General features: G+C 41.5%; 4 protein-coding genes across 13 annotated transcripts; 1 reads left to right on the top strand and 3 right to left on the bottom strand.

The window, feature by feature from the left end:
- Positions 1-82: 82 nt before the first annotated feature.
- Positions 83-2664, bottom strand: LOC133883250 (diphthamide biosynthesis protein 3-like). Its single transcript, XM_062322518.1, has 2 exons — positions 2280-2664; positions 83-285 (listed from the first exon to the last, which is right to left on the bottom strand). The coding sequence occupies exon 1, from the start codon at positions 2533-2535 to the stop codon at positions 2290-2292; it is 246 nt and encodes an 81-aa protein (XP_062178502.1). The 5' UTR covers positions 2536-2664; the 3' UTR covers positions 83-285; positions 2280-2289.
- A 132-nt stretch (positions 2665-2796) lies between these two features.
- LOC133883249 (uncharacterized) lies at positions 2797-3859 on the top strand. Its single transcript, XM_062322517.1, has 2 exons — positions 2797-3346; positions 3560-3859. Exons 1-2 carry the CDS (start codon positions 2923-2925, stop codon positions 3619-3621), a joined length of 486 nt encoding a protein of 161 aa, XP_062178501.1. The 5' UTR covers positions 2797-2922; the 3' UTR covers positions 3622-3859.
- A 36-nt stretch (positions 3860-3895) lies between these two features.
- On the bottom strand, positions 3896-8023 carry LOC133883248 (putative clathrin assembly protein At5g57200). Of its 3 annotated transcripts, XM_062322514.1 has the most exons (15): positions 7664-8023; positions 7411-7480; positions 7204-7301; positions 6876-7014; positions 6647-6774; positions 6450-6542; positions 6299-6349; positions 6139-6204; positions 5976-6041; positions 5793-5873; positions 5355-5432; positions 5081-5260; positions 4911-4989; positions 4622-4740; positions 3896-4471 (listed from the first exon to the last, which is right to left on the bottom strand). In XM_062322514.1, the coding sequence occupies exons 1-15, from the start codon at positions 7955-7957 to the stop codon at positions 4079-4081; spliced, it is 1935 nt and encodes a 644-aa protein (XP_062178498.1). In that variant the 5' UTR covers positions 7958-8023; the 3' UTR covers positions 3896-4078. The 3 variants fall into 3 exon arrangements, with proteins under 3 accessions (XP_062178498.1, XP_062178499.1, XP_062178500.1); XM_062322515.1 differs by lacking the exons at positions 6139-6204; positions 6299-6349; positions 6450-6542; XM_062322516.1 differs by lacking the exons at positions 5976-6041; positions 6139-6204; positions 6299-6349; positions 6450-6542.
- Positions 8024-8537: 514 nt separating this feature from the next.
- LOC133883246 (uncharacterized) lies at positions 8538-13649 on the bottom strand. 8 transcript variants are annotated; one of them, XM_062322508.1, is made up of 10 exons: positions 13348-13648; positions 12735-13256; positions 12392-12490; positions 11077-12205; positions 10792-10852; positions 10592-10689; positions 10381-10471; positions 9937-9984; positions 9000-9058; positions 8538-8902 (listed from the first exon to the last, which is right to left on the bottom strand). In XM_062322508.1, exons 4-9 carry the CDS (start codon positions 12087-12089, stop codon positions 9020-9022), a joined length of 1350 nt encoding a protein of 449 aa, XP_062178492.1. In that variant the 5' UTR covers positions 12090-12205; positions 12392-12490; positions 12735-13256; positions 13348-13648; the 3' UTR covers positions 8538-8902; positions 9000-9019. The 8 variants fall into 8 exon arrangements, with proteins under 8 accessions (XP_062178492.1, XP_062178493.1, XP_062178491.1 ...); XM_062322509.1 differs by having other exon boundaries at positions 9015-9058; positions 12392-13256; XM_062322507.1 differs by lacking the exon at positions 12392-12490.
- Between the last annotated feature and the right edge of the window lie 4341 nt (positions 13650-17990).

Below are 17990 nucleotides of genomic sequence, written 5' to 3'. Positions count from 1 at the left end.
CACAAGGCGGCGAAAAAAAATGAAAATATGGCAGAAGATGGGTCAGGATTGTAACTTGGTAAGGAGGGGATGTGGAGAGAAATTGCACGAACAAAATTTCGAAGCATTACATATTCATGACGCCTTACAATAATAGGTCGTCCATACAAATAAGATAGTTTAACCACCTAAGCTTTGACATGATGCCCGAGTTTACTCATATAAGTAGTAGTACAAATGCTCCCGCGTATGTCAAACATGAACACCTCATTCCTTTCCCATGCTCTGAGCTTGATTCCATGCGTCCTGCAAGCAATAAAATATAATGTCAACAGGACCTAAATGCAAAACCTCAGTGGCCTTACATGATGACACTTGACACTGCAAGACTAGACATGCAAATAAGGTTGAAGAATGCATTGAAGAGAGAATACAACGTGAATCCTGAATCTTCGTTAAGCAAACTGCTCAAAAAGGTACCGTGTTCATCGTATGAACCAAGCTATACGTATTCTACATCTTAGTAATTTGAAATTTAGGGAAGTATATACCCCCGTCCCAGCTGCACAAAATCGAAGTTCAACATGTAACGGGCACATACACGCCGGAGGCCAATATATAAGCTCTCAGTAAGATGCATAGGGAAAAGTAGGAAAGAAGATTTAATTGTTTGGAGGGGTTATGATTCTTAGGTCACTGTTTGAGAAATAGCCACATAAAGGCGCTAGAATTGGTAAGAAGCTGAACCATCTAAGAGACTAACAAGAGGTGGAGCTAGCAAGAAAATGAGTTTCCACAGACTACAAATCACTGTGCAAATCTATTAGGGCATCTCCAATAGTTAGAGATAATGTTGGCTCTTAGGTGAGAGAACACACTTCTCAAAATTTATGCAGGTCCCGCTCACAATTCCCTATACCTCACATAAGTGAGCTCATCTTTAACTATTATAGATGCCCTTAACCAAATCTACAACAACTCATCTTTACCAGGTGAAACAAGGTATAAACATGGGGGAGAGACTGAACGTTGCTAACTTACAACTTACATCAATTATTCCAATTCTAATACATCTGCCAGAACAGGATAACCAGTAAACAGAGCAAGCGTTGCATCAACACAAAGTCCAACAGGAAAACCTACTAGCTTTGCCACAACAATCAGCAGACTTCTTCAATCACTAAACAAGCAAAACTAAATCCTAAAGCTCACATTAACCACTTAACTGATGAAACTTCATGAAGCTCATCACCATCCACTTTATTGTCCTCCTAAATCCAAAGTCCTAGTTAGCAACAAAGCAAGTACTATCTCACCTCTGTTTAACCTAAGCAACCAAGTATGAACACAAAAATGATACTCCACATAGCAAGGTGAGGCCTAGTGTGTTTGGCTTGTGCCCCAACCAAACCTCCCAATATTGGTAATGCCTCAAGAATTTAACACTCACTTGGACGGTTGCCAAATTTATGCATGCCCATAGCCATTTGGTCACATTCTATGTTTCTTCTCGCCAATCCTTTGCAAACTCATGGGCAACCAAAACTTTGGCCAATGTTATGGCTAGCCAATGTTTTGGAAAGGCTGGCAAGGGGCACAAACCAAACATACAAACTGCAAAGACTTGAACTTCTGTTCTATAGTGTACTAAATCCAGAGCATCAAACTCATGGGCAACCAAAACTTTGGCCAATGTTATGGCTAGCCAATGTTTTGGAAAGGCTGGCAAGGGGCACAAACCAAACATACAAATTACAAAGAATTGAACTTCTGTTCTACAGTGTACTAAATCCAGAGCATCAATATCCCCCATTCCTTCTAGCAGCGATCTAAGTAATCCACAATTCCACATAGACGAGGGATAATTTAACCATAGTAGTACGCTTAAAAAAATCAGAATTCCGCATATTCACATCCTTGCTGAATTTATAACCCCTAGTCTCACTGCACCTAAATTATTCCATACAAAAATAACCAGCTGACCCAACGAGAGATAGACAACAATCAACAAATAAGAAAAAATATATGCCACTTAGCACAACACCCTAACCTAAACTAGTGCTAGTATAGATGCCTAATCGCATGTCTGAACCAAGAACTTCATAGCTCCCAATGGGTACAAAGGAAACATACAGTGTAAGGCCTCAAGAGCTAAATTTTCACCACAAGGAATGAAACCAAAAATCGCACATACTGAGACAAAATTAAGGCCTATTACGAACTACTGGGTCCACCTAAAGACCCAAACGCCAAACTTAATCAGAAGCTACGGATGCAACAACAAAAGGCAGAAACCTTACCGGGTCTGCCTCATGCGACAGCGACGGGGCGCGGGGATGGCTTGTGCGACGGCTCCTTGGCGTCGGCGAAGTCCTCGGCGTTGTACACGACGGTGAGGAAGAGGGAGCAGGATGGGCAGCGCGCGATCTCCTCCCCGAGGCGGAGGTCGGCGAGCGTGATCTGGAAGAGATCGCCGCAGGGGCACGGGTACGTGTACGCCCCCAGCTCCGCGTTCCACTCCATGTCCTCGATCTCCACCTCGTCGTACGCCGACATCTCGCCGAAACCCTCGCTCCCCCTTGGACGGAGACCGCGCTCGCAACCAGAAGACGCGTCGGTGTTTCGCGCCGCCGCAAAGAGGCAGTTGCGTGAGGGCGAAGGCGGTGTTGTTGGCTAACTTTCGGATTATCCCTTGTAAGAATCTATTAATTACAAATAGATCCCTAACAGAAACCGCAGGTCCAAAACCCAAAAACCGACCACCGTCACATATTCGGAAAAGCCCTCGGCCGACTGCTATATTTACCGACCGTTCCCCCATTTCTCTCCCTAGTTTAACCTTGGCGACACACCCACGGCACAGCACGCACCTGCTCGCGCTCCTCCGTCTCCGTCTCGCTCTCCCAGGCTGCGAGCTTCGGCCGCGTTGACGTGACGGGGTCCATGGCCCGCGAGCTCTCCTCCCGGGCGGCGTTCCTGGCGCGCCGCCTCGGAGCCCAGCCACAGCCCAGCCGGGCCCTCGGCCTACGGCACAGCCACACCCGCCGGCGCGCAGCGGAGGTGCTTGAGGTGGAAGCCGCGGGGCCTTCAACGCCCGCAGACAGCGCCGCCGTTGCCCGTCGGCTGGAGGAGGCCATCGACGGCGCCATGGCGCGGATGGCCGTGCCCGACTGGGCGCCGTTCCGGCCCGGGACCTCCTACTTCGCGCCGCCCCGGCCCGCCGGCGCGGACCTCGGGCTTCTCGCGCTGGTGAGCCACGGCGGCGGGGTGGGGTTCGCAGCGCCGCGGCGTGGGCTCTCCGCCGACGAGGCCCGCGCCGTCGCCGCCGCCTCCCGCGGGTACCCGTGCTCGACCTACTTCATCGATGGTAATTTTGTAGTACTGGAGATCTCCATTTCGCCCTTCCACTATGCTGCCTAATTCTGAACTTAAACACCTCAAGACATTGCATAGGAAGTGCTAGAATTCAGAACAATTTTGTGGCATTTCATCATTTTGCTATGTTCTTTTGCAATCCAAATCAATGTAGCTCCTGCTTAGTTAAAGTTCTGTCTTACATGGGATGTTGATGGTTATGCAGGCCACTTTCCGGATAAAGTGGAGAGCTCAAGTCTGGATGCTAATCAAGCTCAAGAGGAATGAAGGGGCGGCTAGCTGTTGCACTGGATGAAGTTGGGGATCAAGAAAAGGTGTCCCTTTTCATGTTTTTCTATGACTTACTGCTATTGTACAATAGTTTGAATCGACGAATTCGTAAGCTAGTGTGGAAAATAAAAGCTTACCGAATTCATGTGATATTTCACTCAAAAGATCATGCTATATTCTAATTTTATGTAAGCCTCATCAATATATAAAGAGGTTATGATATGATTTCACCGTCTTTGGTGTTGCTATCTTCTGGAATGTATGACGGTAAACATGCTCCTACATTTTCTGATATTAACATTGCAGTGTTCATATTGGTTTCCAAATGTAAGTGCTACAGTGTATCATCAATATACAGTATTCAAAATTGTTGAACTATACAAGTTGCTCCTCATAATTGCAAATGTGGTGTGTGATCAAAATCAGAGGGAGATCTAGAAATAAAATGTGCAATTCAGACTAAATTTGAAGTGCTTTTCTTCGGCGGATTAGCCATTGCAACGAGGCTACTGAATGGATCACCAAACGGATTGGATAATCCGGCTTGAGAAGGTGCAGAATACTGAAACTGCTGCTGGTATGTATGTGGCGGCGTCAGCACCATTTGCTGTTGATGCTGTACCTGAAAGTACTGTTGCTGCTGTGCCTGGTAATAATGCTGCTGCTGTTCCATCATAGCTAACTGCACATTTGATGGTGGCGCGAAGCTGTTGGACGGGGCAAATGGATCGTTAGGGTCAAATGGGTTCGCTGCAAGACTACCCGTGTAGGTCACACTGGCTATTTGCTGCCTCCTTGCCTCATCTTCATAAAGACTGTCTAGCAATAGCTTGTCAAAACCCCCAGCCTGTTGAGGGAATGCATGTAAGTTTAAGTTATTCAACTCTGATTGGTTTCACTTATATTCGGTTATAAATTATGACCATATTTTCACTGTCAATAAGCTGTATAAAAGCCCATAATCAGATTCCATCGAAAGATAGTAAATCTTACATACCAATTTATTCTCAACTGATTGATTTGAGTGGTTACTTGGTGCAGTGACCAGTGCTAATTCCCATCCAGACTTGTCGACTGCAAAAAAGTCTCGAGATGTTGAGGCCTTGTTTTCATTCCCTGCATTTAAGAGACAAATCTAATCATAACATAGTATGCAGTAGCACATATGATCTCTCTAGACTAAAAGCATTCTCTGCACAAAATGGCACCATTCAAACTACTACTGGCGCTGTTCTACTTAATCAAATATGCTAATGAGCAGTGCATGGATATATGAAGTTCTGAACCTGGTGCCACAATAGCAAGAGCCAGTGCATTTCTTTCTTCAAGGTCTGCGATCATGGGGTTTACTTCTTCATCCAAATTCTGCAAGTAATATAGTAGCAAGAACATAAGGATTGAAAGAAACAGGTACTGAGCTAGACTGAAGATTGTTCAAGGAACATAGTGGAAATACTAAAAGATCCCCAGTAGTCGTTGGTGGCTGAGGCTCCACTGCTTCTTCTGCAGGCTCTACCGCAGGTTGTGGCTCTTCTTCAGGCTCTGCAGGCTCTTGTTTCTCCTCTTCCACTGGTTTCTCGGTTTCCTGTGGATCTTCTTTTTCATTATCACTAGGTTGGTTCTGCTCCTCATTTTCCTGGTTTAGCAAATCGCAACAATTAACAGAACACTACTATATTATTCATTGGGTTCTGACCTTTTGTATCTTCATTGATACTGAAGTCACTCACCAAACTCTTACTCGCATTGGCGGCACGGGGTGCTTCTCTGATGTACTCTTCCATTGTCACAAGGAATGAAGGAGGTGGCTGCGTAGTGATAAGCAGTAACTAGTAACATCAACATATAGTAATGACTAAATTGTTGTATCCTGACTCCCGAGGATTCAGTGGACAGGCGTGGCTAAAATGTGTATACTTAGGAATATAGACACAAAGGTAAACATAACTTTAGGTCATTATCGAATGGGATCTAGATGACTGCCATTTTTTACACTTAACTGCATTGTAATCTTTTTTACACTTAACTGCATTGTAATCTACCGTAAACTTTATCTTTCCTGAAATTATTGATACGTGTCTGTTAAAATCAGGAATATTTCTTCTTTTTTTAAACTGGTAGGAATAGTTCTTCGATCAAGATATGATTGAATCACTGACAGAACATACCTGCCTCAGAGTAGGAAATTGGAAAGTCCTGGCTAGCTCAAGATGTTTGCAGTGGTCGTAAAAAGTGGAAAGCTTTTCTGCCTGTGAAATTGGTGAAATCACACCATGTAAGAAGCAAGAACCAGTTCATCCAAATATGCTACTCTGCAACCCAGCATATGAACCACTTCAGAGTTTCTCTACCTGCTGGCCAGCTCGTTTATAAATATCAAGGGCTTCGATTGCATCATATTTTGGCATCTCAAAATACTACATAAGATAAGGGAAATAAGGAATTCAAATTATCTTCAGATGGTGGACATATGCAAACATGTAAAAGTTATCTCATTAAGAACTGCTAGTGTACCATATCAACAAGATTGATGATGCCATCATTGATTGAACAGTATATTTTGAAACTTTCCTTCAAAACCTAAGGCCCATAAAACCTCTGTAAGACTAAGAATATAAGGAATTACAAATTATTTTGTGCCAAAAAGCTTTGTCATAACAAGTTTCAGACTTACAAGGGCTAACGCATATTGTACAAGGTAATTTGTACAGGCTGCACCGTCAGGCTCCAAAATGACAAATATAAACAAAAGGAGATATCAATATCTGTATATTCTAGCTAGTATTTCTTATTTCAAGCTTACTGGTATTTCTTATTTGCCAAACCTGGCAGCTAATAAGCCTAAGAAGCAGTTTCTGCAACGCAGGCAACTGATCTAAAAGATCCGCGCGTGGCAACGTTCTTGTTCTACTGTGTGCCTGGAATTCATCAAGATTCAACATCGCACTCATGGCGAAAACAAATCACAATGATGGCAGGGCTACAAGACGTCTCCACCAAAGTGTGGAGAGCTGAATGCTACCTTGCCAGAAGCCTGGGGTAATTTCAACAGACGGTCGGCTTCAACATCATACTTCAGAACCCTGAAGCACTCTACCCGTTCATCAAGATAGAGCGCGTACGTGCGAACCCAAGCGGAGCAGTCCCAAGCTGAAAACAGGATCGAGGGAACCGGTTCAGATATTGAGTAAACCAGAACATAGAGAGCTAGTCACCTTGTTGCAGTCCAGAATGATGCAGAATGAACCAACCTAATGGGCTGGAGTCATCCTGGAATTGTGGGATCTGCAAAATGTTTCCTCTGTATGAATAGGTCAGGAAGTCATCTCTGAATGTGCCATCCCCTTCTCTAAGTAGTCTGTGTATCACTATCAATGTCTTCAATGCTACCTGTGACCAAGATATCGGTTAACATTGTGTTTATATTGCCTGTCCTTTACAAGATGCAGCAAAGGGATAATTTTCAATTGTATTAATCTCCCATGGGGAAAAACTGAAGAATCGAAGGAACCAAAAGAAATGAAGATATGACTGAATCAAGTATCGTTAGTGTATGAACAAGCGAGGAACAAGACCCACTATCCAGTTCTTGGTCTTGGACAATCTTCTCGCCAATGTGCATATCGAGTAGGCGACATCGGCTCGCGGGCAATTTGCGGAGGTCGCAAAGAGAATCCCTGCAAGCAGCAAAGAAACAAACCTTGCTGAAACTGAATTGGATACGGATGTAATTCACATTTCAACCAAAAATTAGGGGCCCTATCCACAAGAACAGGAGCCACTCACTCCTGAGGTGCCGCTCCTTGGGCGGGCACTCGACGTGGTTCGTCGCCTTCACAATGGCAATATCCAAATCCTGCAAGCAAGACGGAAACACAGAGCATGTTACAAAGCAAATCAGATTTGTCGATCAGGGGAGAGAGAGAGACGCGCATTACGCCAATGGCATCAGAAACCCAAAAAGATCGGAATCAAAGGCAAGGAGTAGGAAATTTTGGCTCCTGATGCGGCGGCGCTGATCGATCGGAGGCGTCCTCACCTTGTACTCGCTGTTGAAGTTGGCGAGGCCGACCTTGGTGGAGTCCTTGAGCGCGCCGTAGGCCTTGCGCCACGTCCCGGACCCCATGCCGGCCCGCCTCCGCAGCGCCGCGCGCACGGGCGACGATGACCGACCAGCCAACCCCGGCGTCCCAAGTTTAGCGCGCGACGGAAGGGAGGAGAGAGAGAGAGAGAGAGAGAGCAGGGGGAGGAGGCACGCGCGCGCGGGGGCCCTCTTGGTAAAAGTGGCACGTACGTGCCGGCCGGCCCGGCTACCTCGGCGGGGCGCCCGCATGGCGCGGGGAAGCGGCGCGGGCGCGTGCACACGTACGCCGCCTTGGGCATATGGGCCGTCGGCTTGGTCTTGTTGGAACTGGAGGCGTGGGAAGGAATTTTTTTTTGAAATAGTATTGTTTTATTAAAAAATTAAAAAACTAATACCAAAAATCCGATATTTGTAAAATAGTTACATGTTGATATGCGGAGCACCAACTCAGTACAATTTTAATATGCTACATGGCAGTAGACCCTAGAGCATATCGGCACTATACATGCTGACAAATCCTGTGTCCCGTAGACAATATAAAAAAATATATTATTTTTTCATATAATCTCAAATAAAGATGGTATTTATCGATAGTATCTAACTTTGTAACCACACGACGCTCCGGGCGCAGCGCAGAGATGGGCAGTCGGCGGCAGAGGCCACGGCTGGCACGGGAGCGCGCGAGACCTGGCCCTCGCGACAACCACGGCAATCCCAGACATGCACATCACGTAAGCATATGAGCCTGCCTATTTACTCCCCAACCTTACTGTTAGGCTTCGATCGAGCTCGTTGACTGACGACGGTGCCACTCCAGCTACGCGTCAGCTATACAATGTGATTCAGCGTTAAAAAAAAAAAAAACTATACATTGTGGTTCATTCTTCCACTCATGAAAGTCCCAGGAGTGAAGGTGACAAAACTGAGTCACCTGTATACACCTAATACTAACAAATTCAGGGCTTCAGGCTTTGCATGATACATCCTAAGGTTTTGATTTCTCACACACGAAAACATTTCGGTCTTGATCTCTCTTGTGTAATTCTCCAGCAGCAACGACCTTTTGGTCTTCCCTTCTTTTCTTTATAAGAAGGCGGGTGTTGGAAAATTGAACTGTGGTATTAACGCCGACTTGTGACGGGACTGGTGCAAGAGTTCTTATCTGTATGTTCCTCTGTAGTCTGTAGACAAAATCTGCAAGGAGAGGATGAACAGATATCGATCAGACCTAGCAAGCAGTTGGGTGAAACAAGGCGACATTCTGTTAAGCAATATCCGAACATGAACTGACTTCTGATGGACGCACATCTTTCAGCGTTTCTGATTGCTATCACCGAGCCGATTTTTCAGCTAGAAAGATAAAAACAATTAGACTAGGTTTCAAACAGCGAATCCATAACAGAAGAGATGGTAAATACAGTTCTAATAGGTTTGACTGAAGAGCATCTGTGCCCGGGGAAGCACAGATACGATGACCAGGTATTCTTGCATAAGGCCCTACAGTTCCATTTCTCCTCGCAGGGATAGTTGTTGAACTTTGTGATAAGCAGTGAAAACTGAAATGCCATGTAACTTTTACTCCTAGATATCAATTTTCAAGCAAAAGTGTATAGAGGTGATTGAGCTACTTATCAACTGATTGAGCTTCAGTGAAAGCACAGGAAATGGTAATTCCTGGCTTGCAGCCAATTTTAAAAAATGTTGTGCTCAGATAAGCGACTAAGACCACAAATATGCATGGGAGCACATGTTTAGAAGATGATCTAGAGTGGACTGACCAGATCCTTTTCAAAGTGGATTGCCCTGATCTCTGGTGGTAAGAACTGGATTATTAATGTCAGATCATTTGCCTCTGTGGACATATGACCATCAGGTTGGTTAAAGTAATACTGATATGTCTCTGATAAAACGCTTCTATCATACTATATTTTCATGGTTTTACAAACATATTGTGGTAGAAATCAGTGGTCAAAAGTTGCCTCTTCTAGATGGTGAGATATCCAAAAAACAAACATCATTTTCATACAGAGGGAGCATTCAATTTTTATTTCAGCAAGCAGAACACATCAGTTTATCAGTTCAAAAATAGAAAGAAAAATTGCAGTCAGTTCCTTGTTTGTCCTGTTCAAATGCTGGGCCAAAGCGGTGGTTTTGAGGTAGTAACTCTTATGAACTTGATGCAAAGAATGTGCCGATCATAACCACCTCCAGGATCAGAATGAACATACCTTAGTTATGTACGTCAGTTGCTTAAGAACTTCATCAGTCTCCAATTCCTACAACAGACAAGATAATGTAGAAATCAGTTTTCCTCAAAATAGTAGCACTTCAATTTACTTGATGGTGCAAACAATGTAAAGTAGCAATGATGGTGTTATCCCTTACATCAGAGAAGTTCAACAGCTAATTCAAATTTTCAAATAGATGCATGGCTGAAAATATACTTGCAAATGCATAAAACATCCAAAGATCAAAAGAAGGGATATCAATAGAAAATATAGATATAACCAACCCACATACGGTACCATCAATTATGAAGAGCTCGCCTAAATACTAATGCAGTTAGCAGTTGAAGTAAGACAAGCACACGCTTTCCCACAAGGGCACACGCTTTCCCACAAGGCCACGCCAAAAACACCACCACATCAAAGGCAAGCATAACAGGAACATACCTGCGGAACAGCACAATCAGCATGGATAGGATCCCAAATAACTGAACACGAACAGTCCCAATCTCTCGATTGAACAACAAACAGTGGTGCCCTGCAAAAGGTCCCAAGCAGTAACAAAAGCATAAATATCTTGATGTTTTATACTAACACACGCGTGCACGCACAAACATAGAGACACAGAAAAACAGAGATTGGGGATGGAGTGTATTACCTCCGCCACTTGCCGCAAACAACTCCTGTGTCTAGGACTTCTCGGCATTGAATCCAGTTACCGACGCTGTTTTTCTTATCCTTAAAGATTTGTAAGCGCTGCAAATACAACAGAATGTCAGAAAGGATTCCTGGTAATAAGTGTTAAGGAAATTTTCTGTCGATTATCATCGATCATGGACAAAGTGGCCTGAGGCATACACCCAGCATTGTCATTTCACTAGGATCAAGTTCAGAAGGCTCAGCAAACTGATCTTCATTGCTGCATAAAGAATGTGGAGTTACGATTAGAGTTGTATTTGATAATGTCAAAGTTGCAAGAAAGAACAGCACGCATAGAAGTCCACTTGACATGGTTAGATATACATGCAAATTTAAGACTTGTCACCTCTGGCATATAGTTTGTACTTTTTAAAGGAAATCTGGTGGCGAGAGTTATATAATGTGAAGCTTAAAATAAACTTCATCAAGAGCAAGTGCACATACCTAGAAATAGGACCAGACCATTCTGGAACTTCTGCTTGAAAGTCTCTACCAATCCTGACCTCAGTTTCATATGGTTCAGAATCCACCAACATAACTTCAATTGCACGAAGACCCCGGCGAGGTCTTTGAATGTGCATAGGTAATTCACGTTGGGGACTCATCAACTTTTCATGCTGCCTCTTTGGTTTCTTTCTTTCACAAACCATGCAATACCACTCTTCCTCTGGTATTTTCTTGACACGTGGGTTGCAGCAAGACAAATGGAATGCTCCTTCACAATAATCACAGATTAACATTTTGGATGGATCTTCCATCGACCCACATCTCATGCATTCAAATAAAGGACTGATTTCATTATCATCAGGGGCTGTAGTAGTTGATTGTCGTCTTGGTTCTGAATCTTTAGTTGGGAATATATCCCTTTTGAGGATGGAGATGCAAATGTCCCTCGCTGATGTTAACTCTGTTACTGGTTTCGCAGCATTTGCATCAGACGATGAACCCTCCCAAGCATCTTTAATCCTGTGATTGATATAAGGTGGCATGCTTGATGTGGATGATGGCTGTCCATTATCAACATTAGAATTTGACCCTGCTGAGTTTGTCAAAAAGTTTCGCACAGAAGCTTCTGCATGTTCTTCATAGTCTCTTGTATATTCAACAGTGTTTGCTCCAGAATTTGAAATCTCTACACTTGAAGAAACCATAAGTGATTCGCCATCACTGTTTTGTACAAGAGATGAGTTATATTCAGAAGCTGTGAAGCTTCTTGTTGTAGTCTCTCTCATATTTCCATTTGTCAGAAGGGAATTATATTCCTCATCCATCCTCCGTTTAATCAAATGGCAACCATCTTCTGAAGCAGGAGTTGAACAAATATTATTGGTAGGCAGTGAATTCGAGTTCAAGGATGAATCAACAAATTTTATTACAGATGATTTGAATTCCTTCTTCCGGTATAAAAGAGGTTCTCTGTAGATCCGCTTTGAGCATCTACTAGATTTTAAAGTCATGTCTTCAGTTGAGAACAAATCTGACTGCTCCTACCAAAATCTCAGGCACAATAGATAGCTTGCTTTGGTCAAGGATAGATATCAGATAGATAGCTGTAATTGAAGCAAATCCTGTGCTGTATCCCCCCCCCCCCCAACCCCCCAAAAAAATGAATTACTCAAATGTCAAAACAGGTAGCAGGAAGATATATAGCTAGCTAATGATTAGTATGTAAGACTGGGACAAACAAGATACAAAAACTAAAATGTTCAGAGTGTTTAAAGCAAGATAGCAGCATGCTTGGAGTCTGACGTTCACTAACTGTGTATACAACACTTCACGCAGAGTCATCTGGATAAGATCTCGAGTAGCAAAATCAAAACCCCAATTGAGGTCCAATAAGTGTTCAGTATGACAAAATCTGGAGAGAAAAAGAAGAAGATGGATAGCAATATTTGCACAATTCATAATTGTTTGATAAAATAACAGGATTTAACAAATATAGTGCCAGTTTGATCTCTGTAAGGCCACACCCATGGGGTGGTATAAATCTGTACTTGAAGCAGAAGAAGAAAATATACTCAATCAATTGTCTGGCTTGGAACCTGAAGGGTTTTTAATTTGACTGATAATATGTACCAAAGATCGAGGTACGAGGGGCACACCTGAACTTCAAAATCATGCAGCTTACACCAATGATGTTAGTCGAGGAAATTGACGACATGAACTAGCAGCGATCCGGCTGAAGTGGCTCCAAGAAACGCTTGAGCCTAGTGGTAGTGTTTCTTGATGATAGAAATCACACATAAGGATGCCAACAGCATTGGGTTCTTGCGACGGGAAGGGTTCTTGCGACGGGAGAGGTGAGCTTTATTGGTGCGAGGAAGCGATTTGAGTCGAAGTCAAAAGGGATGGCGCATATAGATCTAGGGTTTCTTATTTAAAACTATCTAGGATTGTAATACGGAAAAAAAATAGAAATTTTCCAAGGACAAACAGAATATAGATATAAATTAGAATATCTAAAGTACACATCCTATAATATACCTACAATAATATAGAATTCTCTTGTCTCCACCTGAACACCTAATATTATTTTCCCAAATCCTAACCAACATTTTCCACCCAAACACCCAAATCTACATGGTTCCACAAGCAACAAGTATATCATCGATCTGAACAAATCACTGTTAAAATTACGCAATCGATCAGTTCACAGACGAAATTTCACCACAAAAAGAGATTCTAGAACAAATCGCAAGGAGGAAGAGAGGTTACCCGACGCTCCTCGATGGCTTCACCGGAACGGGCTTTGCAGCAGATCCCGAAGAGAAGACAGCAAGCATATAACAGCAACGCTGAGGAGGAGGAGATTACAAGAGACCGAGGTAGAAATGAAGAATAACTTCGGAACAGCGTTTTAGACGAGTGCCTCTATCCTTCCTTGCTTCCTGCGCGCTCGCCTCCAACAAATGGAAATGGAAATGGCAACGAGCTTTTCTGGACTGTAAATGCTTTGTTACACTTTACAGAATCGATAAAAATCGAGTGAGGTTGAGGAGAAACAAGAGCACAGATCCATACTGGTATGTGTAACTATATAAAATATTTTGTCTCCTCACATCTTCCCTATTCTCCTTTTATAATAAAAAAAAATTAAAATTCAAATAATTTATCTACTCGACATTCATTCTCGTCTATCCAGCCTTCCTGCCTTATTACCAACTACGAATATAAAATTTATTTTACTAATAAAAATAAATAAATAAATAAATTTAAAAAAAAATTAGCAGATCTCATTTGAAATTCAAAACTACGACATCACTCTCGATATATTCTTTTGGTTGCGTTCTTATGACACATCTATATCTTTCTAACTTAAGTATGTTATACTAGAGTTTTCACTTCTAATTATTAATGGTTTTGTTTATTAAAAAACAGATCCAAAAGTCATATACCATTTTTTTAAGATGATGACATAATGCACATAGCCGTTCATTAACATATCCTAACGAGCTTAGAATCCGTGGGCTCCCAGGTCTGGTAACTGTAGCTATCGTAACAGTGGACCCCACTTATATATACGTATAGATATATGGATGCATATATGTATATCTATATACATATACATATATGCATAATATAATTATCATTTTTGGGAAATTCCAAAAAATGGAAAGTAATATTAATTATACTGATAAATTGGCTGAAATAATCTAAAATGCAAAGAAAAATATCTAAAACTAAAACAAATATGAAACAATTTTCTTTAGCTTTGTATTACTGTCGTCTACATGTTAAAATTATGTTGGTGTATGAAAATACTATGTTTTCCCTACAATTAAGTGAATGTGTTAAATATTGATAAATTCACAAATAAATATTGAGATATCCAAAATTAGTGAACTCAAAATTTTTAGTCTTCTTTTGTCATGGCTGTGTAAAAAAAAAAAACAGGCACGATGTAGACGCGCCAATCAACCTAGTTATTTCAACGTTGCATATGAAACCCAAAAAGTCATATATGTAGAGAGCTTTTGTGTCTCGAGGGAAAAGACAGGAAAAGCCACCAAAGTAAGGAAAAGTTGTTTTTGGTTATATCATGTTTGTATATAGGATATTTAGTTTGATAAATAGAACAGTGGATACCACCCGATTCTAGCCATGAACATAATCCACTTGTTTAGGAAAGAAAAAAATAAAATTTCACATAATTATTTTGACTTGTATCATAAACCTATAACTATTTTGATATAAGATACCGAACAACTATAACTTTCTCATATAACTGCAACTATTTTAACATAAGGTATCAGACAACTATAACTTTCCCATAAACTACAACTATTTTAACACTAGTAGCTACAAAATAGATGTAATTTTGTAAGTATTATGTCAAAATAGTAGCATTTTTTGTGTGAAATTTGCTCGTTGAAAAAATTAAATGGGATTATTGCTTTACTTTGTCCCTCGTAAACATAAGACCATCCCAACAGATACTCTAAAAATTCATCCCCTATAATACTAGTATAGCATTCTCTAACATTATTACAGTATCTACTATTCTTTTCATATCTGGCAGCTACTCTATTTTCTACTTTTTATTACTCTGCTACTCCCTTCAAATCCACAGTCATACTCTATAAACAGTATTAAAAGATGCTACAGTGATCCACAAGTATGAAGCGGGCCGTTTACCGCTACCATATTACTGTCGTAGACGATACGGCTCCTGCTGGAACCATTTGCCGCTGAGTCTGATCGATATCCAGTGTTGTAGCACTTGATACCGATCTTACTAGAGCTACCCTAAGTCCAGTGGAGGAATAGAGCCCTGCCGTCAAAGTCATCAGACAATTCTATTGTGATATTCTCATCATAGGATGAGTTGGTTACACAAATAAAACATGGAAAAACAATGAGTGTTGCGACGACCAAGTCCTAAGAACATGCTTGAGTCGCATGTGGGTTATGAACCACAAGATACAGATGGTACCAGCTGACAGCGATGATGGATAAAAGGATTAAAAATGGTTAAACAAACATATCTTAAGGGAAAACAAGCAAGAGAACACAGTATCAAATTTTTTTAAAAAAATATGCTACCTAACGTGTAGTTAGGACATAGAGGAACTCAAACCCATTTTTAGGTACAAATAACACAGTAATAGCCATTTTTAGTACAAATCATGCAGTAATATCTGAGTGTCCACAAAATAGAAATAAGACATTGGCCAGGCCATGGATGTGTTGATCTCATCGAGACGACTTTATTTGGCTATTTAAATATCCCAATTGGACATCCAGTAAATCCGTGGTGAGTCTAATAAATCTAAACTGTTAGATGAAAAAAGAAAACAACAAATAAAAAGGCCGATGGATCGGCCACCACCCTGATCGATCCAAAACCGCTCGACGCCACCGCCACCTCCTAGCTCTAGCTGTTGCAATCCAGCCGCCGGTCGCTATCGCTTCTAGCTACATCGCTAAGTCACCATTTGTGCCACTTCGTCTACCGCTACCTTTGAGTCTGCTACTGGCCGCTGCCCACCCCGGCTCACTGTCACTGGTCATGCCTAGCCATCAGTCGCCTCTAGCCCATTGTTGCCCGGTCGCCAGCCATCATGTCGTAGCCTGTCACTAGCCACCGCTATCGGCCAGAGCTACCCTTCTCGGTTGTTGTTAGCTACTGCTACAGTGCCAAGCCAAGGGAGAAGGGGAGAGAGAAGAAAGAATGAAGGAAGAAGGAAGAATAAGAAGGAGGAAAAAGAAGAGAAGAAGAAGGGGAAAAGGGATTTCATGGGATTCGCCGAGATTCATCGTCGATCCGTGATCCCCGCGTCAAGGGTAATTCTGATTCATCGCCAGAATTAGGAATTGTTACTTCAAATCGTGCATGAGGTTAAAGCTCAATAAATCAATGTGAGTGACTAATCTTGGATCGTTTGATGGAGTAGTGCGTACATCAGTAGCATGGTTCATTCTACCAATGATGCACCCAAAGTTGGTTAAATTGGCGTTATGTAGCCCAAGCTATGAATTGGCCATCTAGGATTTTTTTTTTCGCTGCTAGATGGTTGATTTATTTGCTTGAAGCAGAATGAATACTTAATGAATCATGTAAGGGATGATTTAAGTCTTCAATGCGTAGATTAAGAGTTATAGCTAGTTTCTATCCTGGAGCCTAAAAGCAAAGTGATAGATAATATTTTTTGAACTTCGCTAATGTTTTGTATGTGGAATTTTCAGGCGTAGGAAGCGTGTTATTGTTGTTGTGTGTTATTGCTATGTATGAAAAATGTGCTTGTGCAAGTGGTAAAACCTCCGATAGTGCTTAGGCAAGTTTTTTTCATCGTCTTTGGTAAAAGGCAAGTAACATAGGGGTGTGGCTAATGCTATGTCTATATTTATGTCTTACATTTTTTGTTAACATATGGCACACTCGTTTGTTTGTGCTTGATGCTTAATTATTCATATGCAATATGATTCATTCATGTCATCTTATAAGTATTGTTCATGCCATGACATAGATATGAAATTGGTGATGATTATGGTATTCCAATGGTGTTTGGATATAGTTTCTACACTATGTTGAATCCATGATGTTTTAAAAAATAACTATGCTATCGTTTTTTGGTTGTTTATATTCTTCGTATGCAAATTCATGAAGTATGTAAGTATGTTGAAAGATATGTTTTTATTTATGCATAGAGCATGTCATATGTATCTCATACATTGAAGTTATGTCATGCAGTATTTGCGACCGTATCGATACAACGTCGTATGTTACTCGAGAAGAGGTACGACACACGTCCTTATGTTACCTAAGAAGGGGTAAGTGTGAGGAAGAGCATGACATGTGCATTCATATTTTTTATAGAATTAGGAGAATATTAAACCCTAAGTAGATTATATCGTAGTTTTTTTACAAGCAATCTGGGAGATTGGTTTGGCATATGCTATATCATGAGGAAGAGTACTTCTTACCTGCTCATGTTCTTGCCTATCTTTATGATTAATCTTTTACTTTCAAATCAGCTTTTATAGGTATGCATAGGTTGTTTGGCGAGCATAATGAGCTTGGGACTTAGAAGCTTGCACACCCTACACTATTTATAATCCAATTCATGCTATGAATTTAGTTATCAGTGTGAGGCTTGTGCCTGAGTTAAACTTTTGTGTAAAGGAGAGTTAATCTCGTCCATGCTGTAAAGAGTTGTATGGCGTGGTCGTGTCATGAGAAATTTTATTTACTGCTTATATCATGTTTATAAATGTTATAGTGTCATGCCTATGATGGTATGTTAGTTATACTTTCAAATACAAAGGAGGTGTGCAATTTTTTTTACTTTTCAACTAAATTATGCTTTATTCATAGAGTAGGGTGACATAACCTCAGTGATTTGGTTAAAATGATTTTG

The sequence above is a fragment of the Phragmites australis genome, chromosome 10 (genome assembly GCF_958298935.1).
Source record: "Phragmites australis chromosome 10, lpPhrAust1.1, whole genome shotgun sequence".
Taxonomy (NCBI): domain Eukaryota; kingdom Viridiplantae; phylum Streptophyta; class Magnoliopsida; order Poales; family Poaceae; genus Phragmites; species Phragmites australis.
Note: the sequence above shows the minus strand (reverse complement) of the source record. Positions and strands in the feature narration are given on the sequence as shown.